Source organism: Nycticebus coucang, chromosome 6 (genome assembly GCF_027406575.1).
Source record: "Nycticebus coucang isolate mNycCou1 chromosome 6, mNycCou1.pri, whole genome shotgun sequence".
Classification (NCBI taxonomy): domain Eukaryota; kingdom Metazoa; phylum Chordata; class Mammalia; order Primates; family Lorisidae; genus Nycticebus; species Nycticebus coucang.
The window spans coordinates 3138929-3165003 of record NC_069785.1 but is presented as its reverse complement, the minus strand read 5'-3'; the positions used below and the strand labels follow the sequence as shown (position 1 = coordinate 3165003).

The 26075-nt window shown below is 52.9% G+C and overlaps 1 protein-coding gene across 2 annotated transcripts in view; it reads left to right on the top strand.

The window, feature by feature from the left end:
• Positions 1-26075, top strand: part of SAMD4A (sterile alpha motif domain containing 4A) — a 209967-nt gene that overhangs the window by 166874 nt on the left and 17018 nt on the right. For both annotated transcript variants that reach the window (XM_053593943.1, XM_053593942.1), the window contains 6 exons: positions 2467-2576; positions 4926-5012; positions 12795-13128; positions 15780-15865; positions 21172-21290; positions 25492-25693. In XM_053593943.1, coding sequence (XP_053449918.1) covers positions 2467-2576; positions 4926-5012; positions 12795-13128; positions 15780-15865; positions 21172-21290; positions 25492-25693 — 938 coding nt within the window. The remainder of the gene's footprint in view (positions 1-2466; positions 2577-4925; positions 5013-12794; positions 13129-15779; positions 15866-21171; positions 21291-25491; positions 25694-26075) is intronic.

Sequence of the window (26075 nt, the reverse complement as noted above, 5' to 3'; positions counted from 1 at the left end):
GTGAAAATCTGTCTCAAAAAAAAAAAAAAAGAAAAGAAAAGGCAAGAACCCGACTGACCCAAGACTTGCACCTCACACCTCCTGACCCTGTGTTGTCACCGTGGCTTCTGCACAGTTCACAGCACAGGTCAGGAGTGTGGGGCGCCGTCTGCTGTGTCCTTGGTGGATTTGCAGGATTGAGCTGCAGTGGTGAGAGCTTGGGCGGTGAGAGGGCTCCTTTCTCTGCTGTGATGAACTGTGCCCACGTTGGCACTGGGTTACCCCAATGCCTCTAAATCGTGATCGTTGGGTTTTCTGAGCAGTGACATGGGACTTTCAAAAATGTAAATGGCAAACTTGAAACCTGGTGACCGAGTGGTGACATCACTGCTGCTCCCTCTGCAGCTGCACTCACACTGTCTCAGCAGAGGTGACAGGCTGGGAGTGAAGTCTGAGAGAATAGCTCTGGGGTGTCACAGGAGAGAAAGCGTGGCACTCCTGAGCTGACGTGTCCTGGACTCTGGGTGGAGGAGGATGCCCTCTGTGCTGGGAACCTTGTCCGTCTGATTACTAGTGGTCATACAGGGACTCTGGCTTGTCACAGTGGGATAACGGCTTCCAAGGACAGCATGATATGATTTCTAGCCTGAGATAACTGAGTCTGTTCTTAAAATGCCATGGGGTGTCCAACTGTAATTCTCCAGAAATCCCCATTCACATTGGTGCTGATCGAGCAGTAAGGTCACCAGATACGCCGTCCCCACCTGTGTCTTTGGGTTCAGGAGATCATCCTGCACCCACCAGAAAGCAGGGCCTGACTTCAGAACAGGTCAGGCCTCTTTCATCCATCCCCGCTTTCTGCTCTAACCATAGAACCTTCAGAATGTGCCTACTTATTTTGGAATGTATGTGTTTGTCAATTCCTCAGAATAAAGCAGGTGGCAGTCGACGGGGTCTCGCAACTAACATGGTTAGTGATGTGTAATGCTTCATAGAAACACAAGTAACATTTACCCAGTGCCTTGGTGTTTCAAAGCACTTTGCGCTCACTTTTAGACCTGCCGCAAATGGGCTACCTTTAGGCCTTATTTTATAAGAATGGGCGCAAGGTGGGAGAAACCTGAGAACCAGGACACCTGCACTCCAGCTCCCGTCGCCCCACCTACTTGCTCTGAGATCTGGGCTTCATCCTTTGATTTTACTATCTTTCTATGAGCAGGGGTGGCGGGAAGATATCCTGGAAGCTTTTCAAAGGTCCTATTAGTTCAAAAACTCTTGATTTGAAAACACCGGCACATGCTTCACTCGGTTGTACTCAGCAAGGTGGTGATTCTCCTGTGGATTTCCAGTACGACCTCCATTTTCTTTTCTTAACTCTCGAATCCCAGACTTTGGGGTCACTGGAGACACACTTTGACACTTACACTGTCCTGTGTGCCCTGTGTGCTGGGCCCAGCCAGTCTTTGGCCCTTTTCAAGCCTTGACATTCAAGGAAATAGATGCACCCAGATCTATTCTGTAGCTCGGAGAAATGGTCAGATGACAGAGCCTCTGAGGGAGCTTTGGGGATGCGGTGCCTGTGTCTCCCTGGGGTACCGGGAGGTTGTTGCCTCACAGCGAGAGGCCTGGCTGGAAATTCACTGACTCCACCATGATGGGGTACGGCCATCACCTGGTTTCTATCATTGTGGGACTGGCTGAAACATGTGCGAATCTGCTCTGAGGGTAACTCAACAACATAGCCTCCCGAGGTGCAGTGTTAAATCTTGCCAGACCTGCAATGAGAATGGGCCGTCCAGGAAAGCCGTCGTTCCTGGCCATTTTTTTTTTTTTCGTTTGGATCATAAAATCATTTAAGAATCTCGGGGGCGGCGCCTGTGGCTCAGTCAGTAAGGCGCCGGCCCCATATACCGAGGGTGGCGGGTTCAAACCCGGCCCCGGCCAAACTGCAACCAAAAAATAGCCGGGCATTGTGGCAGGCGCCTGTAGTCCCAGCTACTCGGGAGGCTGAGGCAAGAGAATCGCTTAAGCCCAGGAGTTGGAGGTTGCTGTGAGCTGTGTGATGCCACGGCACTCTACCGAGGGCCATAAAGTGAGACTCTGTCTCTAAAAAAAAAAAAAAAAGAATCTCATGGAAGCTGTAAGTGACCCTCTGCCCAGACCACTTCACATAGAGTCACAAACTAGGATATAACTCGGAGGGTAGTCTGTGTCCCGAAGCCTGTGGGCCCCAAGTTAGCAGCCCCTGGTCTAAGCAGAACAGAAGAGCCCACCTCAGTAGGAATGTCCCGGGGCAGCCCCAGACGCCTGTGTCTCAGCTAAAATTGAATAACTGTGACATAAAGTGTCTTTTTCTCTTTCTCCTCTGACCATCACCTTCTCTTCCTTTCTGTACTCACCACCCCACCCTACCCCCCGCCCGTCTCTGGTCATCTCTCCTTGTCCCCCCTCATTCCTCTTTCCATCTCTCATACACCTGCACTCCAGATGTTCCAGCCTGGTTGAAAAGTCTCCGCCTGCACAAATACGCTGCACTTTTCTCCCAGATGACCTACGAGGAGATGATGGCCCTCACCGAGTGCCAGCTGGAGGCTCAGGTATGTGCTCAAGGTGACCGCTGGCTGAGAGGGTACCCTGGAGGGCCTGGAGGTCAGGTCGTGGACAGCCCTGTCCACACGGCAGCATGCCTTGTCCTGGGGATGGCCAGGTGCCAGCCAGCATTCCACGGTGAGGCTGGGGTCTTGCCTTTGGGGTCCAGTAGGAGATGGAAGACAAGCAACGACCACTGGGTAAGGAGGACAAGACAGCACAGTATGAAAAGGCAGGAGCCACGTGTGCCCTGAAAGTTCCCAGGACTGGGGAGAAATCTGTGGAGTCTCCTAAGAGTGACATTTGACCATGGCCTCAAGAATCTGGCCTTGCTGTTGCTTCTCTCATGTTCTCCTTCCGCCAACCAGAGCCTGTTTGGGGAGGGGCAGATCCGTTATTGTTGTCCAGTCTGGTGACAAATCAGCTAACTTCTAACTGGACTGGTGAGTGCGGGCACCAAGCCTTGGACCTGCCTGACACTGTTAAAAAATCGTTTTCAGGCTGGTTTTAGTTGAGATTGGAATAAATTATACAAAATACCTTTTCTGCTGACCACCTTGCCTAATGTGGACCGGTCATTGAGAATGACATTCCCCAGGTCTCAGATTTCACTTCCTTTCTCTGTACCATAACAGGACAAAGACGTTCCTTCCTTCCAAGCCATCTTTACCCAGAGTGAATGGCAAAGGCCAGTCTGCAGAGCCCTGGAAACTGAGCGTGTTTCCTACCATGCTGGGCCCCAGTAAATCTAGCCAATGTCTTTGTTTCCCTTGTTTTAAATGCTATTCGCAAGTCTCACATTGGCCTCAGTTTCCTTTGAGCAATGACTTAAAAGCATTGGTGGTCTGAACACACTAATAACATTTTCCCTGCGGGAATAGAAGATTGTAGCACTCAGGCACAGTGGGTCTGAGCCCTGCCTCCCGTGATTATTCGTACCCTCGGTTAACCTCCACGGGCCTGGCCGAATCCCAGCGTTGAGACACAAAACGAAGCCCAAAGTCACTGCACGTGCTCCAAGGATGAAAGGCACTGATTTCTCCCACCACTTTGTGGATCTTGACTGCTCCTTCAGATCCCAAGGATGGTTGAGAACTATTTCTAAGAGCATTTTTGTGTGTGAATCAGAGTCGAGAAAAAAAATCGTAAGTCATCAGTTCAACTTGAGACAAAAAACAAGAAATAAATGATATGGGGACAGAGCCAGAGGCCAGGATGACTTTCAGAGTCATTCAATTCACCAGAGCTCAAAGTAAGCAGGAATACACCCCTAGGGTTCCATCTTAGAGGCTGCATTCTCTAGTTTGAATCGTAAGTTGTTTTTTTTTTTTTAGAGACAAGAGTCTCACTTTATGGCCCTCGGTAGAGTGCCGTGGCCTCACACAGCTCACAGCAACCTCCAACTCCTGGGATTAAGCTATTCTCTTGCCTCAGCCTCCCGAGCAGCTGGGACTACAGGCGCCCGCCACAATGCCCGGCTATTTTTTTGGTTGCAGTTTGGCCGGGGCTGGGTTTGAACCCGCCACCCTCGGTATATGGGGCCGGCGCCTTACCGACTGAGCCACAGGCGCCACCCTGAATCGTAAGTTTTTTTAAGTAAGGGAGATGTTGCTGGCATTCCTGTGTTTTCCTTCTTCCGGGGGAATTCTATGGAATAGTTGCAAGAATTCACCAAATGTTTGTATTAAAGATCTTATTTGAGAAAAGACTATTAGGAAATCTGCCATGTCCATATCAACAGGTGGGCTCCCCATTGCCACCAGTTAAGAAGATAAAATCCTTAGCTTTTACTATGAGTTCTAATCATACACCTGAAGTTCTGAGCACGACTGAATTGTGGACTGTGTTCTGTTGTAGTTTTCCTTAGAGAAACAACAGAAAGGCTGCAACTAACAAAAAGTTCCCCAGGTTTTTCTGACACTGCCGTGGACTTCCCCACTACCTGTGGCCACGTGTCTCCTCAAGACGCGGGAAGCTACAGAGAGGTGTGGAAGGCCGCGAGAGACCTCCAGGAAACCCTGGAGTTAAAACGCCTGGGGAAGAGGAGGAACGTTCATTAGACTTAAAAATTCTTTTAAGACTGTTGAGAAATTCCATACTGGTGGGATCCTGGCTGTTCTGTCTCTGTAAGGAACAGAAAGAGAGAGGCAAATACGGGGCACGGCCAGAAGACAGGCCTCGTGTGTGGCCAGATGGCCTTGGAAGGCACCGCAATGTACGTCAGTGGGAGAGCTGAGGGGGTGGCCAGCCTGTGACTGTGGAGGGACAGAGGTGGCAGCACAGCACTAGGTAGCTCTGAGCAGATACTTAAAAATGTGTTTTTAAACATATTTTTAATAAAACATATTCAATTACAGAATGTTACCAAAGGTGCAAGACACAAAATTGTCATCAGCATTCAGAAGCTCAAAGAAAGACAGAATCTCCTGAAGTCTTTGGAAAGGGTAAGTTCTGACCAGCCTAGGGAACATTTCCACCTTGGTTATGGGAAAACTGGCCAAGGAAAATCCTCATTTGGAAATCAAGAGAGTTTCAGAGCATATCACAGGGGCTTCGTCACCAGACAGAGAGGTGGAGCCATGGGACGCGGGGGTTAGGGCTGGATGTGTTTCCTCAGCACCGTAGTGCTGGGTCCAGCCCATCCTGACTGAGGCCGTGCTGTGAGGGGTGCCCTTTGACCTGCACCTGCCCCCGCCTCATTGCATGTGTAGAGATCAGTGCTCACCCACCCTCAAAGGCTGAAGCCTCGACAGTGTGGGAGGAGTAGAGCTTGGCTGCTGTCCCCCAGGTCTGGTTTTGGGAAGAGCCTCCCCAGAGTGAGGAACACCCACAGGGATGCTTCAGGGCTCAGTAGGGGGGTCAAAAGCCTCTGAGAGATGGCCATAGTTGGGTCCCAGGAGAATAATTTCAGACTTTAACTTAGCAGAATGGGTCCCCATGACTCTGACAGGAACCATCTCAAAAATGCGAAATGATGGAAAGAGTTTACTCCAGCGTTAGAAGCAGAGATGGGCCGCCTGCCTGGCCTTTGCTGCTCACACAGATCTCTTCTTATCTCTGTGTCTGGACGCCTCCTTGGTAACAGTGTCATTTTTAGGACTTAGTCACCATATGATTTCATGTGAGGTTTGAAGGAGTGCAGGCCTGTGTCAGACACAAGTGAACCCGTGTTCCCTCTGCCCTGGACTCCGGTGGATTGGGCATTGGGAGTAGCAGGTGGGAAGTCTGTGGGTGTTTGCAGCCTGCCGAGCTTGAGTGGTGACCTAGTAACCCTGGGGAGCCTTTGGAAGGGGACAGAGTATCCGGGGAGGTGGGTCTAAAGTGAGTTTTGTGAGCATGTAAGCATTTAAATGGAGTGGGAATTTTTAAAAAAATTTATAAAGTTGTCAGTGAGTATAATTTTATATTCATTACATAAGTTGTACTTCATGTGTATCACATATTATATGTTATGTATATTTGTGAAATATGCATATATAACTTTATAGGGAAAGTTTCTTTTAAAACCTCTGGCCAGATAGACAGGGAGAGGCCGCTCATACCCACCAGGATTAAAGGCCTCTTCTTTAAAGAGCATTATTCCAAATCGCAAGTGAGCTGTTCCCCCGAACATGAAATCACTGTTGTCATTTTTAACTTTATGGTAACTGCTTTATAGCAACTTGTCCACTGATTGATTATTGCCATTTTTATATTAAAAAACCTGTCTCTTTGAGAGGAATATTCAAAGGGCCAATTTACTTCATGTCTGTTAGAAAGTAAAGAAAACATTTTTCATGAAGATTCAGTTGGTAAGCGTTAGTGAATGAGTGTCCTCCCTTATTCCTGGAGCATCCTTAGGGCATTCATTCATATCCTCCATCCCCGAGGAAATGCACCCCCTGAGGGGCCGAGAGTGGAATACTGTTAGCTTCATTCCCTGCCGCCCTGGGCTGAGGTTAGCGTGGGAAGCGCTGGGCAGCCAAGTGGCACGGGTGGCCCTGGCATGCCGTTGACTTCCCTTCTAGCCTTTGATAAGATGTTTTCTGAGTCCTAGATTTCATGTCTAGAATATTGTCACCTCCACAAGAAATGCTTTCTCCCTGGTTCACTAAAACGGGAATGTTAAAAAGAAGCCAAAGGTAGGTCAGGTGCAGTGGCTCAGGCCTATAATCCCAGCACTCCGGGAGGCCAAGGCAGGAGGATCCCTTGAGCTCAGGAGTTTGAGACCAGCCTGAGTAAAAGCAAGACTCCATCTCTACTAAAAATAAAAAAACTAGCCGGGCTTGTGGCAGGTGCCTGTAGTCCCAGCTACTGGGGAGGCTGAGACAGGGGGATTGCTTGAGCCCAAGAGGTTGAGGTTGCTCTGAGCTATGATGATAACACTGCACTCTAGCCTGGGGAACAAAGTCAGACCTTGTCTCCAAAATAGCCCCCCCCAAAAAAAATCATTTTGGGACATGATAAAATATAAAAAAGAAGGCAAAGGTAGTACAAAGTATGATGCAGCTAATGTCCAATCGGAGAACGAGAGGGCGTTGATTCAGTTTGACTTTGAAGGGGGAGAGTGTGTGTCTGTCAAGCTTGCTCTGGACCTCCTGAATGTTCATCTCCTGCAGGAGCTGAGGGCCTGGGGATTGGAGATCCCTGGGATCTTCCCCCACCCCTGGCCGTCTCCTCTTGAACGCCTAGCTCTTCTCCTGCAGGGAGGGTTTGTCGTAACCTGTTGGGAAGGCCATCGGCCTGCCGGCCTGCCGTGTCTGCCACGGGCATTCTTACCTCACATAGAACCCAGAGATTTCTAAGGAGATGGCCCCGCCCGCAGCTAGTTCACAATCAGTAGTAGCTGCGGACAGCTGTGCCCGGAGCTCTTCCGTTCAGCGCCTGAGACTGAACTGAGCAGCCGCCTGGGACTTGGTCCGCGTCTGCTGAAGGCTACCGTGAGTAGCGCCCCATTCCTGATGGGGAGCATGGGACGTGCAAGGGAACAGGAGGATGTGGTGCCGGGCAGTCTCACAGTGCAGTGTGGTCACTGTCATCACCACAACGGGGACTCTTCTGGGGTGAGATGTCCCCACAGTGGAGGACAGAAGCCTTCACAGGTGCCAGGTTGCTGGCTGGGACCCTCGTTGGGAGACTTAGCGGGACTGGAAGGGACCTTGAGCCAAACAGAGGCTGTGAGGAGGAGAGAAATGATAGAGATTGCTGCAGCGGTTCTCAACCTGTGGGTCGCGACCCCTTTGTAACAATGAAAATACATTGCGGCATTAGGAAGGTTGAGAACCACTGGTTTAGGGGGAATCTGGTCTTTATCAGGAGGTTTGGGCCAGAGTATCATGGCATTTGGGGACAGAAAGTACAGGGAAGTGGGACATGGGGTCCAGCTGGGTACCTGTGGGACACCCATGGGAAATGGCCAGTCAGTGGCCAGGACAGCCCATGAGCCCCACAGGGCTTGAAAGACCTGGCTGTGGGTCATCTGTGTGTAACTGGGAGTTGGTGCTCACGTGTGCGTCACGTGGCAGGAGCTGAGGACAGACCTGACAGCACCATGACATGAGGAGGGGCTGAGAGATAGCAGAGGCTGAGCCCCACCCGGGGCCAGAAAGGGCATGGCCTGGCTCCCACCCAGTGCCACCGGCCACTGTCCCCTGGGGCTGGCCCTCTGCAGAGCACGTGTAGCCATGTCAAGATGGGCTTCAGGAGAGTGGGTGGGAACAGAAGCGGGGGCCTGTGAACCAGGGCTGTGAAGCTGTGATAAGGCATGAGGTGTGGAATCGCAGACTTCTTAGGATATTTTGTGGAAAAGGAAGATTAGGATACTCACTGGGGCAGATTTTTCAACATTTATCTTTAACCACAAAAGTGTTTCCATGTGATTTTGTTCACCACTTCCCCTTTCCGCTCCTAGACTGTACAGCTGAAACGTTTTCTGGGCTTGGGATCCTGGCATGGAGAAGGGAGGCACACACGCCCTCACACGGTGTCACCTGGGTCCACGTGCCTCTGCTCAGAGGGACAGGAATGCATCTCTGTGAGCCCCACCTTTCCTCCAGAGGGGCCAGATTTGTCCTTGGGACTCAGATCTGAGACCCTGATTCCATCAGCTGCTGCCAAGAAGCAGCAGTCCTGTCTGGTGGTGTCAAATGCTCACCAGCTCCAGAGCGGTGATGGGCTAGGAAGGTGCATTTTATACTTTACAAAACGTTTCCCACCTGTCAGCATGTTTGGCCTCCCAGCAAATCTCCCAGGGTAATCAGACAGGTCCCTCAGGCTGTCCCACTTCTCTTGAACCCTCCCCACACACATAGTGGTGGGTCAAGCATTCCTGTGCTGTGTTCCTGTCCTCAAGCCCTTGTGCTGTGCGGGCCTCAAGGCTCTGGGCCGAGGATTATTTCGGGTTTGTTTTTATGCCCAGTGCATCATAGCACCTGCCACCAAGCTCAGCGCTGAGGTGGATGAATGGAGAGGAAGAGGGTTTAGGTAGATGCAGGGCCCTACCTAGTACGTGAGGAGCCCCTGCCCTCCCTTCACAAAGGGACGGACGGGGCCCAAGACACACTGTAGGTGCTGGGAACACCTTGGCTGCCCAGATGTCTCTTTCCCAAATAGTTGGCTCCTTTTTGATGTCACACACTGGGGATAGGCACTGCGCCAGCGTTCCTGTGGGAGCTAAGTACCAGCCAGGCCTGGCGTGGTGAGAAAGTAGTTCCTTCCCACATGTCCACTGAGTGGTGGCCCACAGAGGACTGGACTTCCCACTGCCCGCCTTCAGAGGCATCCTCAGCACTCTGGTTAATGGGCAGCTTCGATTTGCGTCTTCGTGTTTATTCGTAGGGTTATATTTTTGGCTTGAAGGATCAGTAGACCCTTGGGCAGATTCCTGCTATTTGTCAACATGGAGAATTAATCCCACAGCTGGTGGGGGGGGCGCTGGACAGAGCTCCCTGCAGGCCGCTTCCCTGCTTCCTCCTCAGTGTGGGCGCTCTGTGCTGGGCTCAGGGGTTGCTTTTAAGAGTCAGAACCGTGACTGAGGGTGAAGGTGTCACAGGTGCAGCAGGGGGTCGGCTAACCAGCCATCAGCCAAGAGGCATTTGAGCCAACAGCTTGAAGTTTATGGGAAGAAAAAACAAAACTCTACAAGATTCTTGAGAAGTTATATTTCACAGAACGTGTCCAACATTATTCATGATGTCTCTGGTTTCTTTTTTTGGTGGTGTTGCCTTCAATAGAAGAATAAGATTTGAATTTAGGGCACGCATATGTTTCCTGTCTGAAGGAGCTCAGCTCTTTCCATAACCAAAACCTTTTCTCTCCACTAACTGCAGAAGCCTTTTTGCCATGTGACAAGAGCAGGTGAGGGTTTGGTGGCAGTTGACAGTGTCACAGGCCTGCATTTGCTCACCTCAGGGACAGCAGCCATGTGGCCACTCAGCTCAGCTGCCCAGGCCCTTCAGGGGAAGCCTCATCCTTGTTTTTTCTTTTTTCCTCTGCTCCTCAGTCACGGACTGGTGGGCAAGACAAGGGGGTCAGGACCTTCCACAGCCCGGGTGCTGGTTGGGCAGTTGGCAGGAACTCAGAGGAGAGTCCAGGGTCCCTTAGTTGGCACTTACTTGAGTCAGGAAAGGTGATGTGCCCTCCTGCCATGGGCCATTTGGCTCACCTACCTGCAGCCTGCTCTGGCCCAATCACCAGGTCCCAAGTAAAGGAGCGCTCAATGGTCCCAAGTCAATGATGGTGTCTGGGCCATGGGGAAGGGCTGGTCCCCCTTGGGGCACAGAGAGTGGGGCAGAGCAGGGCACACCCGCCCCTGCACAGACACGCCCTGTGGAGACAAAGGTGGAGGTCCTCTGAAGCCCTCTTCTCTGGAAGGAAAATGGACTCTCTCCCCTAAAATAGTCTGGATGGTGACCCTGGGTTTGAGACATTCTGGTGGCTAACTGAAATTTCACTTCCTTTGTAAACCCAGCCAGCCGACTAGGCTGAGGCATAGTTCAGCCTCTGCTTCCAAACCCTCCCACCACCAAAAAAAAGCAACAGGCAGGGTGTGGCTATTGGTGTCCTTTGCTGCCCAGAATAGAAACTCGCGTGTCCACGGCTGCTGTCCTCGAGTTTCCTCTTTCTGATCGATGGGAAGATTTGGGGGCAGAAACAGTGGCATTCCATATGTCCGCGGGCCCTGACGTCAGCAAGCTCGTGCTCTCCACGAGTGGGCCCCAGGAACGGATCAGGCACTCACGTGTCAGGCTTTTTAAATTATGTCCTTGCTATTCTGGGCTCTCAGAAGATTAAATACTTCATTAGTAATCAGGGCCCCAATTGTCAGTGTCTTTCCTGGGTCCCAGGGAGAGCTTCGGGGCAGAGGGCCCGGCCCACCCAGCATGCCAGGGAAGGCCGGCCGTGCCCCCCGCCCCTGCACTCAGCCACAGCATCTGTGCCCCTGTGAGCATCTGGTCCAGAGATAAGTGTCTGAGGGGTCAGTTTCACCCCTTTTTCTGATGGGCAATGCCTGGTGTATCGAACAGCAAAATGATTCCATCTTATTATACAAGCAAAGACATGTTGTACGTTTGCGTTATCTGTACTTCTCTCCAGAAGGATCCTTCTAAAACACGTCTGCTCCACACCAACCTGGCCTCCCACCTCATCCAGACCAACTCCGGCACTGCTGCCCGTGTCAGGTCCACATGGTTCCCAGAAGCCATTCCCCACCCTCCGCCCTCACCCACCCTGCCCACGCACAGGCCCCCTGCTCCTCCCACGACCGCACCTCCTGTGCCCGCAAGTGCCCTCCACATGGGGCGTCCTCTCTGCATCTCCCCAAGTCTTCCCTTGAAGCAGCCCTGCGCATCCCACAGCCTCCCCCGCCTAAGCATGGAATGTCCATCCTATGGCCGTGTAGACTCTCCAGGGGAGGCCTGCAGGCCATTCCCATTGCATTGGGCAGCCTGCTATCCCCTGTCCAGCACAATGCCTGGCACCTAGGAGCACTCAGCTCATACTTGGTAATTTCACAGAGAAGCACACGAAGGGTGACAGACACTGCCCTGTGGCTCTGCAAATATTGACATCATCACAACCACCCAACAAGCAGCTGCCATTGTTGTCCTCAGGGAAACTGAGGCACAGAGAGGTTGGGTCATTTACCCAAGGTCACACAGCAGCACCAGGATTCAAATGGTCACACAACTGGCCGAGTCTGCTTGGCTGCTCGTGGCATGTATCATGAAGGTGTGAGAATGAGCTCCTGCATCTGGAATCATGCACAGGACACGAAGCCACTGTGCGGCCCAGCTGCTACACGCCTTCTAATACATGCAAATGTCAAATGTTAGATGCATTTTCTAGAGTGTGCTGAAGAAGCCAGAAAAGAAAGTGTGCCAAAGTGTTTCAGTAGCCACAGTGGTCCTCCCCAGTCATCCTCCCTCCCTGGACAGGGGTCCTCCCTCCCTGGACAGTGGGCCTCCCTAGATGGTGATCCTCCCTGGACACTGGTCCTCCCCGGACGGTGACAGTTGTCCTCACCAGACGGTGGTCCGCCCTCCCTAGATGGTGATCCTCCCTGGACGGTTATCCTTCCAGGACGGTGGTCCTCCCTGGACAGTGGTTCTCAGGTGACCTGTGTTTTCCAAGCATTCTGCCTGACCCAAAGTTAGAATTATACCTTTTTTTTTTTTTTGAGACAGAGTCTCACTCTGTCACCCTGGGTAGAGTACCCAGAGATCCTTCTGGAGAGGAGTACAGATAACACAAACGTACATGTCTTTACTTGTATAACAAGATGGGATCATTTGCCATTTGATACACCGGGCATTGCTCACAGCAACCTCAAACTCCTGGGCTCAAGCAATCTTCCTCCCTCAGCCTCCTGAGTAGCTGGGGCTGCAGGCACCAGCCATAACACTCGGCTAGGTTTTCTATTTTTAGTAGAGACAGGGTCTCACTCTTGCTCTGGCTGATCTTGACCTCCTAAGTTCAAGGGATCCTTGGGAGGCCTCAGCCTCCCAGAGTTCTGGGATTACAGGCGGGAGCCACTACGCCCACCAGAATGATATAACAGTGGCTACCAGTGGGGTTGGGGGCTCAGGGATGGGGCTTTTTGTATATACCTCACTCCACTCCCCCATTGGTTTGCGACTGTTAAATGGTCCCAGGAACATCCCACTGCAGGGGCAGCAGCCGTGGACCCTTCCCTGAACCATTCCAGGTGCTGACTGACCAAGGTCTTTTCTCTCCCACCCGTCCAGGACATCATCGAGGGGGGCAGCCTGCGTGTCCCACTCCAGGAGCTGCACCAGATGATCCTGACCCCCATCAAGGCCTACAGCTCCCCTACCGCCACCCCTGAGGCCCGCCACCGAGAGCCACAGGCCCCACACCAGCCCTCGCTGCTGGGCCCAGGGACCCAGAGCCCCGACTGCAAGGATGGTGCTGCCGCCACCGGTGCCACAGCCACCCCCACAGCTGGGGCCAGTGGCGGGCTGCAGCTGCACCAGATGAGCAGCTGTGACGGGGAGCTGGCGGTCACCCCGCTGCCCGAGGGGGACCTCCCTGGGCAGTTTACACGCGTCATGGGGAAAGGTAGAGCCCGATTCACCCCTGTACCCCTTTTCTTCTCCTTGATACTGCTAATCTGAGCCTGGGAGGTGGGAGAAAATGGTTTCAGGAACAAATGGCTCAGTGTCTGATCTGCTCCCTGAAGCAAAAATGGCAGGAAACGAGTGACTGACAGGCTGGCTCAGATCCCTTCAGCCACATCCCACAGAGCTCCCTGTGCTCAAGGATGCCAGGCCTACAGGAGCCTCACGCCTCGCCACTGGGAGCATTTTCAGACGTGGTTGTGACGTGGAGAATTCTTGGCACAGAGCTGAATTTCGCAGGCTTCCGAGCAGCATGCATCCTCTCCCTTCAGGGCTGGTCCTCGCTCTGAGTGAACACAGTCACTAAGAGCAAGGACTGAGCGCCAGGCCCCACTCTGTACATCACCTGTGCAGCTTACTCTGCAAACTGTCCCATTTTACCAGGGGAAAACTGAGGCCCAGAGGCTAATTAGCCCATCCAAGTTTTCACAGTTGAAGGGAGAGCTGGGATTTGAACCGTTGGCCTTTCTAGCATCTGCACAGTTACCGCCGTGCCTTCTTAAAAGCTCTCGACAGAACAGGTCAAGTGCCATGGGATGGCGTCCCATTTGCTCTTAGGTAATAATACCCAAACCTGAAGAGTCATTTGTCATCTGGCCTCCCCTTGCTGCCTCCACCCGTCCTATGCAGATGGACCTCTGAGCCTTTACACACACTCCCTCTCTGCCTGGCACCTACTAGATTATACAAAGCCTACCTGTGAATCACAAATGGTACCCTCCTGGGTGGACGTGGCCCAGCAGGTGCTCACCCTGATGTGGACTTGGGCAGTGCACAGCCTGCACATCTTATGTGGCACTGTCCTGGGTGGACATGGCCCAGCAGGTGCTCACCCTGGTGCAGACTTGTGCAGTGCACAGCCTGTGCATCTGTATGTGGCAGCTACTTGCCCTGGTGCGGACTTGTGCAGTGCACAGCCTGTGCATCTGTGTGTGGCAGCTACTTGCCCTGGTGCAGACTTGTGCAGTGCACAGCCTGTGCATCTGTATGTGGCAGCTACTTGCCCTGGTGCGGACTTGTGCAGTGCACAGCCTGTGCATCTGTATGTGGCAGCTACTTGCCCTGGTGCGGACTTGTGCAGTGCACAGCCCACATGTCGTATGTGGTAGCCTTGCCTGGCACACTGTTTCTCTCACCCCTCTCTCTTCATATGTGCCATGCCCCCTCATGCTCCAAGTCTCATCTGAGTCCTCCCATGAGCCAGGAAGGCTGTCTGACCCACCCCCTCACGTGCCTCACTGCCCCTCTGCTTTCCTTGTCCTGGCCAAGTTCACATTGGATTGTCACTGTCTGTAATTGAATGTATCTCCATCAGTCTGCAGCACCGTCAGACTGCATTTAGTAGCCCCTGAATACCCCACATGTCACACAGTGCGTGGTAGATGCCTGACAAGTGTTTGGTGACTAGTCTTAGGGAGGACAGCAGCATTGCAAGCCAGGCTTCCCTGAGGACTGTCAGGGCATCCACAAAAGTGCTGTGTGCACGTGTGCAGGGTGGGACAGGGTTTGTGGCGTGGCCCTTCCAGTGAGAGTATCTCCCCGGGCTGCACTCTGCCTTCCCTGGGCCTGACTCTGATGTCCACACCCTTAAATGTCCACTGTTAGGATAATCTGTGTTTGATGAGAGGTGTCACAGGAAACCTCGATTATTGAAAACATGGGGCAAATGTCAGCACTGCTCCTGTGGGAGGGGAAAACAGTTTTCCCTCCTTTATTGTCCAGTATCTCAGACCATTTTAAGAAACCAAGTTTCCACCAGTGGGAATGGCCACCTGAGCCTCATGGTTGAGTAAGAATAACCCTTGATGTAGATGCCGCAGAAACCTTAAATGCAGAAAAATCCGGTTGAGGAGCTGATGCCTGGCTTCCCTTGCAGCTCTCTGGTGGTGGCGGGTTTGTTCTCCCTCACCCACCTCCCCACCTCCCTGCCCACCCTTTCACTGTGACAGGTCAGCACAGATGTCCCGAGGGGTGAAGCCACAGCCCTGCCACGCCCGGGGAGACCCACATCCCTCTGGCCCTACTTCTTTATATGTTAACCCCTTGAAAAGAAATTATAAACACAATTCCTGCTCCATATACACAATTTAAATTAAACAAAATGGTAGAAAATGAAAAACAAACCTCCCCTCCCCTCAACCCCTGCCATCTCCCTCCCCAGGGGTGGTTGCTATTAATCTCAGGATATCTGTTCAAAAATGTCATTGTCAGGTTCAGGCCCAGGAATACACACAGGCCTCACTGACGTCCTCTTTTGCACTTCATGTGGGTACAGGCGAGCCATGTGCCACACATTCATGGCTCTGAGCATGTGGTGTATCCTGCTCACGCACACACTCACGCCTCCCCCAGGGCCAGCTTGTCCACAGCTGTAAGCACTAGCGCCACGGCCTCTGCCCCGGTCAGCCTGGAGTTTGCTCTGGGCAGGACCGTGCGGGGCCAGCCCTGTGCCTTCAGCAGAAGGGCGGCTTCCAGGCCTCTTCTGCAGACCTTACAGTGGCAGGTCTCGCCTGTCAGGGTGTCAGTCCTGAGGCAGAGCAGGCAGGTGTTAGAACGCGCCCTTCTGACCCATCTGCATCTTCCCATCTGCAGTGTGCACACAGCTCTTGGTGTCCAGACCTGACGAGGAAAATATAAGTTCCTACTTACAGCTCATAGACAAGTGTCTGATTCACGAGGTGAGTAGCGGTGGGGTTTACCAAATGTCTTTCTCATTGCTAGAAATGCTCAGAGTCTCTGTGACCTGATCAGTTGGGTCTCCAACAACTTGTTTTTGAGGGATGCACAGTCACTAGGAACAGTCTGGGCAGAACGAGGCTGTGACGGCTTCAGACCTAAAACGTGGCTTGTGTGTTACGGTGTCTGATGCCTCACCAGGCCCAGAGCTCTGATGTGAGGCGGAGGCCCAGGAGAGGCTCTGGCACCGGAAGGGTGCAGGAGGCTGACACAGAGCTCTGCACCCCAGCTCTGGGTGTTCCCAGGTCTTCTTGAAAGTTTGTATTGAACCTTCAGCTCAGGGAATCGGGAGGGAGAGAGCAGCACGGGGCGGGGGGTGCTGGCTGTTCTGCTGCTGTGTTCGGTGGGTGGTTTCTGGAGGAGTTGTGTTTGCCATCTGTCCTTGTGAAGAAGGCGCGAGGCAGGCTCCTCACAGTGTGCATGGCTTCACACTCAGACTGAGGCAGGCCTGGTGCGGGGTCAAACTTCAGGTCCAGGGTTCTGGTGGCTCCTTGAAGGCATGCCCCAAAGAGTTACAGTGACAATGTCTGGGCTGGAGAAACTTGGGGCCAATAAACCTAGGGTAGTGAGGTCTGTTTGTAGGATTTTGAAGTGAGAATAAGGTGATGAGGGTCCCAAGCCCCTCCCCTTTGCTGTGTTGGCAGGCAGAGCCCGGGAGTCTGATGGGCTCTGTCCCTTCCCCGCCCTCTCCCACAGCCCCTACCCTCCCAGCTGCCCCAGCACTGTTGGCAGTGTCATCTGGTTCTAGGGGCCCTGCACGTTTCCATGTCCAGGTGAGCAGTGCCTTTCCCCCCCACCTTGGTCCCTGTTTACGGTTTCTTCCTTCAGCCACAGGACTTCCTGCGCGCCCTGCAGGCTGCACCAAAGCTCTCTCCAGCGTGGTCATAGTGGCCAGCTGCCTGTGTTGGGAGCCCAGATGTGCCATCTTCTGAAATATTCAGCTGTTCCAAAGTACTGGATTTTTCACTGAAAAAAGAAAGTTATATTTTTTTCAATTTAATGGTTCTCCTGGAGCAGCCGGGTAGTGCCTGATGACGGCAGCACCTGCTGAGGGTCCGCCGTGTGTCTGTCCCAGGAAGGAGCAGGCCGCCTCTCCCAGGCTTGCCCTGGCCCTTGTCTGTTGCCAATCCTGACACTGGGTATGCACTGGCTGCCCAGAAGCCCCAAAAAGCAGGGAAGGCGAGCGCTTGTGGAGGGGTGTCCAGCGCATTCACCATGGGCACTTGCCCAGCACCCCGTCCCTCACTCAATGGCTCATGGTGAAGGACAGCGACAAGACAGAGAAAACAGCCCGTCTCACACACATGACGAAAGAGCCTCTGGGAAGGTCACCCCTGTGTGCCCTGGAGCATAGCAGAGCGGCAGGCACCACCCAGAGCAGGGCCAGGGCCCTGCCTCGGAGGAGCCCACCCTGAGTCACAACTCGACTGGGCAAGTGGCGGGAAGACGCAACCAGTAAGGAGGTGGAGGCATCTGGGGAGGGGACACTTGCAGGGAGGATGGAGCAGGGGAGAGCTGAGCTTCTGAAAAAGCAAACAGGAGCTCTGCTTCCTCTTCCACACCCACGTTGAGGCTTCCCAATGCTGGCGGACAAGTTTCTTCCAACTCGCCTCAAGTTTCCCAGCCTGTGAGATGACCGCCCTCCAGCTGCCTTTGCCCAGCAGCACACGGGACGCCTCACTGGCCGGCACCACACTCTGCCTGATGCCTCACCCCTGGGCACCCCAGCTCTCTTCTGGACACCTCATCCCTCTGGGCACCCCAGCTCTCTGCAGGATACCTCGTCCCCCAGGGCACTCCAGCTCTCACCTCTTTCCCTTTTTCCTTCTTGGTGGCCCCAAGTGATTTGGAGCTCAGGTGGCTTTAGTCAGGGGCCCTCACAGGTGGAATCACAGGCAGGGAGGTGCTCACCTGAGCAACTCTCAGGAGCAGAGGCCTGCATGCTGCTGTGGAAGGGAAAATGTCAGGCTTTTCACTATTAGTTTAGTTCAAGAGAAAGGAGAAGCATCTGAATGATTTTCCTCAGCCTCAGGTGAGAACACATCCAACCTGGGAGGCCCACCTCGGAGACACAGTCTCTGTCCAGGAGGAAGGTCAGCTGGCCAGAATCGGGGAAGTTGTTGATGAAGCCAGCACACCTCCCTTCCTCCCCAGGGACGAAGTGACCAATTCCCTAGACCAGTGATTTTCAACCTTTTTTAATCTCATGGCACACTTGAACCTATGGTTAAACTTCCACAGCACACTTAAATTGTTGATCAAAAAAAGAGTAAAAAGTGAATATACTTACTTTTCTTTGAACTTCTTTCAAGAATTAAATTTTTTTTAATTTTAAAGAATTTTTTTTAATTTTTTAAAATTTTTCATGGCATACCAGTTGGAGATCACTGCTCTAGAGTAATGAAAGGGAGGTCAGGAAAGTTCTCAATTTCACGTCTAAGACCAGTCTCTTTGAGTCCTGGATTACAACCCGGGGCCTCTTGCCATTTCACCGTGTCTTAAGGAGGTTCTAGAAAGACAGGCTCTTGCCCTGGAGCCTTCTTGCCACCCCACGTCCCACACCCCTACTTAAACTTGGGGTGCACCATGGCTGCCTTCCTCCAGGCAGACTTCCTGATGCAGCCCTGGTGAGGCAGAGGACTCTGAAGTGGTACTGGGGGGATCTGGGCAGTGTCTAGGCATGCAGCTCCCCTGCCCACCAGGGCCCTGAGGAAGTTGCTCCCCAGCCCACCCGTGGGGCTGTGGTGGGGTATCAGGTGTCGTGAGCCATAGAGAAGTGTCCTCTACAGCACAGGAGGCAGTTTTCAGAAATCCCCAAAATCAACTGTAACCAAGCCCCAGTGCAGTGGCTCAGCACCTCCCACTCAGAAGAACTGGCCACCCCGGAGTCAACACTGTGGAGGCCTTGGTCCCCTCTGCAGCCTGGTGCCCAAGTGATGGAGAACAGGCTGGGAGCTCTGCAGAGGTGGAGGCACGTCCACCGTGGGCACCCTGTGCCGTCCTGGGCGCAGTGACGTCTTGGGAAGCACATCTGCGGAGTGAGCCATTCGCTCAGGCCAGCTGTCCTTCAAACTCATGCTGCAAGTTTCAGACCTTGAAGTCAGTTGCATTGTGCCCTGGTTGGAGCTAAAGGTCATGGTTAAATACCAAATGTGAGGAGCACCTGGAGGTCACCAGCAAAAGGCTGGTCCATGCAGCCGGAGAGACCTGGTTGGAGCACACATGTGGCACGTAAGGAGCTGTCAGCAAGAGCGAGGCGCGTTCTGAGAGCTCTGAGCACATTTTTTTTGTTTTGTTTTTTGAGACAGAGTCTCACTACGTCACCCTCAGTAGCGTATCATGGCATCACAGCTCACAGCAACCTCAAACTTTTGGGTTTAAGCGATTCTCTTGCCTCAGCCTCCCAAGGAGCTGAGACCACAGGCGCCCACCACGATGCCCGGCTATTTTTGGTTGTAGTCATTGTTGTTTAGCAGGCCCGGGCCGGACTCGAACCCCAGCTTTGGTGTACGTGGCTGGTGCCCTACTCACTGAACTATGGGCGCCGAGCCTCTGAGCACTTCTCACGTGTCATTTCACTAACAACGCCCCTCTGTGGGAGACACTGCTATCCTCGATTCTGGAAGGAACCAAGTCTTAGGTAGAGGAACTGGCATGAGGCCACACAGGGGTTCAAGCCCTGCCCGTCTGCATCCAGATCCTTCCTTGAACCCATGGGCCAGACTGTCCTCCTGCCGTCTGCTGACCAGTGGCTGTGTCTGTGCCCCCACTCAGCATCTGGCTGCTATGCCAGTGCAAGCAGGATCTATCCTCTACTCTTATTAGGCTGGCAGGAATGTTTGCCCCTGGCCATGTTTGCAGGGATGTTAGTGTGGAGCTGGAGGTTCAGTGAGCATCACCGATAACTGAGCAGCCTTGCAGCGCTGGGCCCTGTCCACCCATGGGGCTGTGCTGCTTCCTCCAGCTGGCGGCCCTCCTTGCTGACTGCTCTTACGGCCGCCGAGGAGGAAGGGGTTTACGAGTCATCAGAGATGTTTCCTCAGTATGATTAACACCCTTTGCTTTTGTACACAGAGAGAGCCTGCGTTTAGGTCTTAAAGATTAAGCATCATCAGGAGAAAATTAAGCTGTCCGCTTTTTTCTCCATTTAAGGAACCTGTTTCATTTATGAGAACAAGTCATTTAGCCTGTTACTCTAAGTAATATTTTATTACTACTTAAAGGATTTCATGCCTATTGACAAAACTTCTTGGGAATCGTATCTCCATTGCCGCTGATCAGTCAGACCTGAAGGGTTCCCACGGCCACATGGTCTAGGCCACAGTTCTGGGCTTTCAACGGGGCGGGGTTGGGGAGCGTATATCATGTGGGACCCTCAGCATGAAGACTACCATGTCAGCCCCACCTGAAGCAGAATTACCAGGCCACTTGCTGCAGACAAAGACTCCCCAGACAGCCCTCCAGAGCCATTCAATCAGTCTGGGCATGTGGGATGACATGGATCTCTGCTGTCTCCTCACATAGCAAATTTGAAGTTCCCTGCTTTGGGCACTCAGAACCCATGTAAAGTCCTTCCCTAGGCCAAGGTGGGTGCAAAGGCTGTGTGCCACAGAGCACGAGGGAGGCAGCAAAGCGTCCCCACTGAGCAGCTGCACTGGGAAGACTTGAGAAGGTGTCAGGTCTCCCACTGCCCCAAGCTGTAGGACTGGTGCACTGGGGTGATTTAGGGCACGCCCCCTCTTTATTGGAGATTCTCAGTCAGGTCCCAGATCACAGAGAACACGCCATTCTGCAATGCTCTGCACTCCTCTGCAGGGGAATACACAGCATGAAACAGATTGATCTTTGGATTGGTTCAGAATATCCATTGATTATAAAAAAAAATACGGCAGCCCACGAGAGCCAGCGTGGCAGTCAGTGTCTCTGCAAGTCACTGTTGGTTGATAAATAGAGTCTACCTTGTAGGTGAGAGGAAAGGAGAGTGGGCATGGGTCTGCCAGAAATGCAGCCCAGCTGAGCACGTGCACCTGGGCCAGGGGGGCTCCTCCAGTGTCAGATGACTTGACTTTTCAGGACAGGCAGCTTCCAAATGAAACTGACCCCCCACGCACCAGTCCGTTTGGACCAGGTGGGAAACAGGTAAAGAAACAGCAGCTGCAGGGACGCCGATGTTTCCCCATCAGACGCGTGCTCCTCCCCCTCGTTCCAGGCTGCGGCACCCATTTAAAAGTCCTGTTTGTTTTTGCAGGCATTTACAGAGACACAGAAAAAAAGACTGTTGTCATGGAAACAGCAGGTGCAGAAGCTCTTTCGGTCTTTCCCTCGGAAAACCCTCCTAGACATATCAGGATATCGACAGCAAAGAAAGTATGTTGGGGGTTCATTCTTTGTAGCACATGGTGGTTCCCCTGGTGCCCCGGTGCCTCCTGGGGTCCCCGGGCAGGAATGTGGGCAGGCACCATCCCTCCTTCGTGAAAATGCCAGGTAGCAGCTCCACATCACTTTCCTTGAACAGGTGGGGTTGGGAGAAGGCTGCTAGAGGCAGGATTCCCGGAGGCAGATCTGAATGAGTGTGTGTGACTCAATTTACACTGTCGAATGATGAGAGGAGTCCCAGGGACACAGGAGGGGAGGGCGGCTGTCATATGAATGGCAGCAAAACGCTTGGTAGCTTACCATGATGAGGGGAACCGAAGAGACAAAAATGGTTGTTCCACCCGCACCTTAAGTGGTGGTGTAATTTCTCTTCTCCCTTTGAGCTGCGGATTAACTAATAATAGTCGGTGGCAGGGTGAGGAGCCCAGTGCTGGGCTATTTTGGTCTGAGCCGCAGCCTCGTGGTGGAGCAGAAACACCATTCTTGATTTTTCATAGTACTTCAGCTTCTTGGAGGCAGTTAAAAATAAGCCTGGGTGTGCTTTGGAGCCCATTACTTTAATATGGTTTTAAATTGAAGAATCCAATTGCATATCAAAAGTGAACTGCAGTGAAAATTTGCAGGAGAAATTAAGTGCGGGGGAGGGTTGACTTAGGAATCGTTGGAAAGCCAGGGAGTGTCAGTGCAAAGAGCCTGACACATCAACCCACGAGCAGATAAATGATAATTTCTATACTTGCACATAAAGGATTCTGAATTCATTTCATTTCTCAGTGTCCGTGTAGAATCTCTCTGCCTGTGTCACTAACATTTGGGGCATGTATTTGCATAAGTGTGTCTTAAAACATCACTGTCTTATCTTGAAGGGAGATAAGGCCAATTGGAGTTTATAAAAAGTCATAAAATATTAATTTTAAAATTGGAGAGTGATCACATTCTGGTATATATAACACTTAGTTATTAAACATTTATTTAGCCCTTACTACATGCCAACTGGTATCCAGACACTTTAAAAATATCGCGACATCCAATCCTTGCAACAGCCATGACGCCAGTTTACAGATGAGTTGGTGGGCAGTGGCATCCAGGCAGGCTGGCTCAGGCTCTGTGCTCTTGACCCCCACAGAAGTCAGGCTTCTCTCATGGGCTCAGGTTGAAGTGCAGAGGAGACTGGTCAGGCAGAGCCCCACTCTGCACTGCTGGTTCCCTGGCCCTGAGCCCTCTGGAGTCACCAGCCCCTGGCAGGTTGGGCTGGCCCACCTCTGCGCCCTGAGGATTTCTGGTGGCCCAGATGAAAGGTAAGGTCTGCTCCCAGCTCAGGCATCTCCCTTCTGAGGCAGAAATCCTCAGAATGTGCTGACCGCTGCACCACTGCTGGCTGCCGTGCAGCCTCCCAGACCACGGGTGTGTTGGAAAAGACGGGCATTTTCTGGGCTGAGGATGCCAGACCTGCTGGAAGCTCTGGCACCTGCCTGTGACCCCAGTGGCCTCCCCGTGTGGGCCCAGGAGAAGCAGGCATCACTGGCCTTTGTGTGGCCTGTGCTGCAGGGAAGGCCTGGGAGCAGGGGCAGTGTGTGCCTCAGGTCCAGAGCACCTGCAAATACCATCTCCATCCTCACATTTCTGAGAGGGCAGTTCTTCTCCCAAGCAGAAGGAGGAGGCTCCAGGTGCCTCTCAGAACACGGGTTCCCAGAGGAGACCATCAGGGGCTGACGATGCAGACGGCTTCTAAGCTCTTTGCCCCTCTTCGGAAAGTTCCCTGCTTTGTGAGCCCTGCTTTGTCACCATTCCACACTGGAGAACCCTGCTCAGGGTGAAGCGCGGGCCGTCGCCCCAGCTCTCTGGGGTGTTACTAACTAACGCTTGGATTGGGCAGCCGGGTTGGAGTCCTGGTGGTGTCTCCATTGATTAGATAAGAATGAATTCAGTCGTCAATCACGGATGTTCAACAGGATGTTGCTGAAATGCTAGACGATATTTTGTGCTCAAAAGGGTTTTCTCTGGGGTCTTTTCGTGCTATTAATATGCTTTAAAGATCCACTTCTCAGATAACACAAAGGTAGCTGTATGTAGCCCAGCCCCTGCTTGAATTATCACAAATCCCCGAGTGATTGGTTCTGATTAATGTTATTTCAGCAAGGACTTTTCATGCATTTCAATGTGATGAAATCATACTTAGAAAGGCAGAGAAGGAGGGTGAGAAAGGAAGTTACTTTGGGCACTTTGCTCTCTGCCCAGAATGCAGGATGATTTCACTAAGCTCAGCAGTCTAAGTGACCGAAGCAGGCGCTCTGGCAACCCTCAGCAAATCTGGCTTTTAAAAACCAACAAAGGACAGGGCAGCAAGGGTCCCACTGTCAGCAGAAAGATGACATAGCCTCCCCCATCATGTCCTGTCCCAAAATGTTCTCAGCTCTGCACCCCCTAATCTGCATCCAAGTCCTCACTCTGGGAGCCCCTGCTCCCCTCAAAGTGGCCCATAGGAGAATCCCCTGCCCACATCACATTGCTTAAGAACAGTCACGGCTTCCTGGAAGCACAAATCATTTCAGCTCATTGACTCTGTATTTTGCATATGAAATAACTTCTTAAAACTCCAACCAAAAAGGAAAGTGAGAAATCGCCATCCACACTAAATAAGGAAAAATCTTAGCAGAATACCGAATCATCTACCAGGTGGCCAAAATTCCAAATTCAGAGACAAAAGGACTAGTTTCATAGTTCAAAAAAAATAACTCGAACCCTTGTCTCTGCCGGTCACTGCTCTCAGACAGTCCTTCCAAGGAGGTCTCTCTGACCACCCAGAATCAGTTCTACCTCCCTGGCCTCAGTTTCTTCTTATAAACCAAAAATCTTAAACCTCAATAAAAAAGAAATAAGGGGGTGAAGAAAGGATGAGAAAAATAAAGAGACCAAGAGCCCACATCTTCCTCTTCACCACATTTTTAGGGTCTTCTGACCAGAATCCCAAACACTCTTGGTGTTCACCAGAGCCTGGGAGTAGAAAGAAGCAGGCAGCATCCTCCGGCCTCTCCTTCCCTCCCCAGGAACCATGGGAATCCCGGGCAGAAGAGGGACTGCTCTGAGCCCTGCCCGGCTCTCCCTTCATTGCAGGAAATGACCGTTCTGCAGGCCCCTGGTCACCCTCAACTGCTTAAACTACGTCAGCCCTGCTTGCCGGAGTCTCCTGGCTGGTTTGGAACAAACCTCCCTCCCGTGTGGCTGGAAAAGCAAGTCTGTTCCATCTTGTGGCCATTGGAGGTAGAGCAGCTCAACTCAAACTGTAACCAGCTGAAGCTGACTCCTCTTGGAAAGAATGTGCTGGTCCCTGGAACCCTGCTGGCTGCTGCACAGCCTCCCAGACCTGCGCAGTTAGTTGGAGAAGAGAGTTCTTCCACGCTGAGGTCACCCGCCCTGATGGAATGGTCCAGCCTGCATGTGACAGCACATCAGAGCAGGATGGGACCTCGGCCTCCCCGCCACATGTCTGGGCTTCAGGGAGGCCTGTCCCAGGGCCGGAGCACTTGCCAGCGTCACCATCTCTGTCCTCCTGTCCCTGGCCCCAGCAGAGACTAATTCTTCTCACCTACTTACTCATCCAACCTGCATTGACTGTGCCTGGAGCTGGCTCCGGCTGGGGACCCCAGGACTGAGAGGACAGGCCTGGGGATATGCGTGGGCTTCGGGCCTCTCCATGTCTGCCTCACAGGTAGAGGGACCAGAAACAGACTCCAGCAGAAAGGAAGGAGCACGGGACTTGGGGACAGAGTCAGGCCCCATTCCAATCCTGGCTCTGTGCTTTCTTGCCGTGCGGCTGCCTAAAAGGCATAGCAGCACTCAGGGAAGGCGGCTGCATCAGGAGAGCAGAGGAGCGCCTGGGCACGCGCCTGGCCCTGCCACCTTGGTGACGTTGCCAAGCCTCCGTCCTCCTCCTCCTCCTCCACCGCCTCCTCGGGCTGTTAGGGGCCAGCATCACCTCACAGGGCTGTTGCAAAGATTGAAGAGTGATATAGAGGCCAGGACGGTGCCCGTCACAGGCACCGCTGTCTCCATCACAGCCTTTGGCTGGCACAGAGCTCCCTAAAGGCCACCCAGCAGTTAACATGTGAGCAAGCCCCAGGCAGCACCCACGGGCAGCAGCCAGGGAGGCTGAGTGGGACTGACCCTCCCGTTCTCTCTCTTGGCTTCACAGTCGCGGTTTTGGGCAGTCCAACTCCCTCCCCACGGCGGGCTCTGTGGGCAGCAGCATGGGCAGACGGAACCCGCGTCAGTACCAGATTCCCTCCCGAAGTGTCCCTTCTGCCCGCCTGGGCCTCCTGGGCACCACTGGATTCGTCAGCTCCAACCAGCGCAGCCCCGCAGCCAACCCCACCATCATGAAGCAGGGGAGACAGGTTTGTGCTGCCCCAGGGGGAGGTAGGGTGGGGGCCGCCAGGTGACCCCAAGGTGGGAGGGAGGCTGGGGGACTAAATTCAGGGCTGCTGCCCAGGGAGAGGAAGGAGGGGGGCCACCACCAGGTGACCCCAAGGTGGGAGGGAGGCCCGGGGACCTAAATTCAGGGCAACTGTTACCAGGCCTCAGGGATAACTGGCATCTTTTGTGCTGTTTCTGTGGTAGTCAAACTACCCCAAAGTTACCCTGTTCTGAGGACCACCTAAGCCTGGGGGCCCTGCAGGAGAGGGCCTTTCAAAGAAACGCAAACCCTGTTTCTTCTTTGCCCTGATCACAGCCTGCCCAGCAGGACTCACCACCTCCTAGATCTGGGGTCTGGAGGAG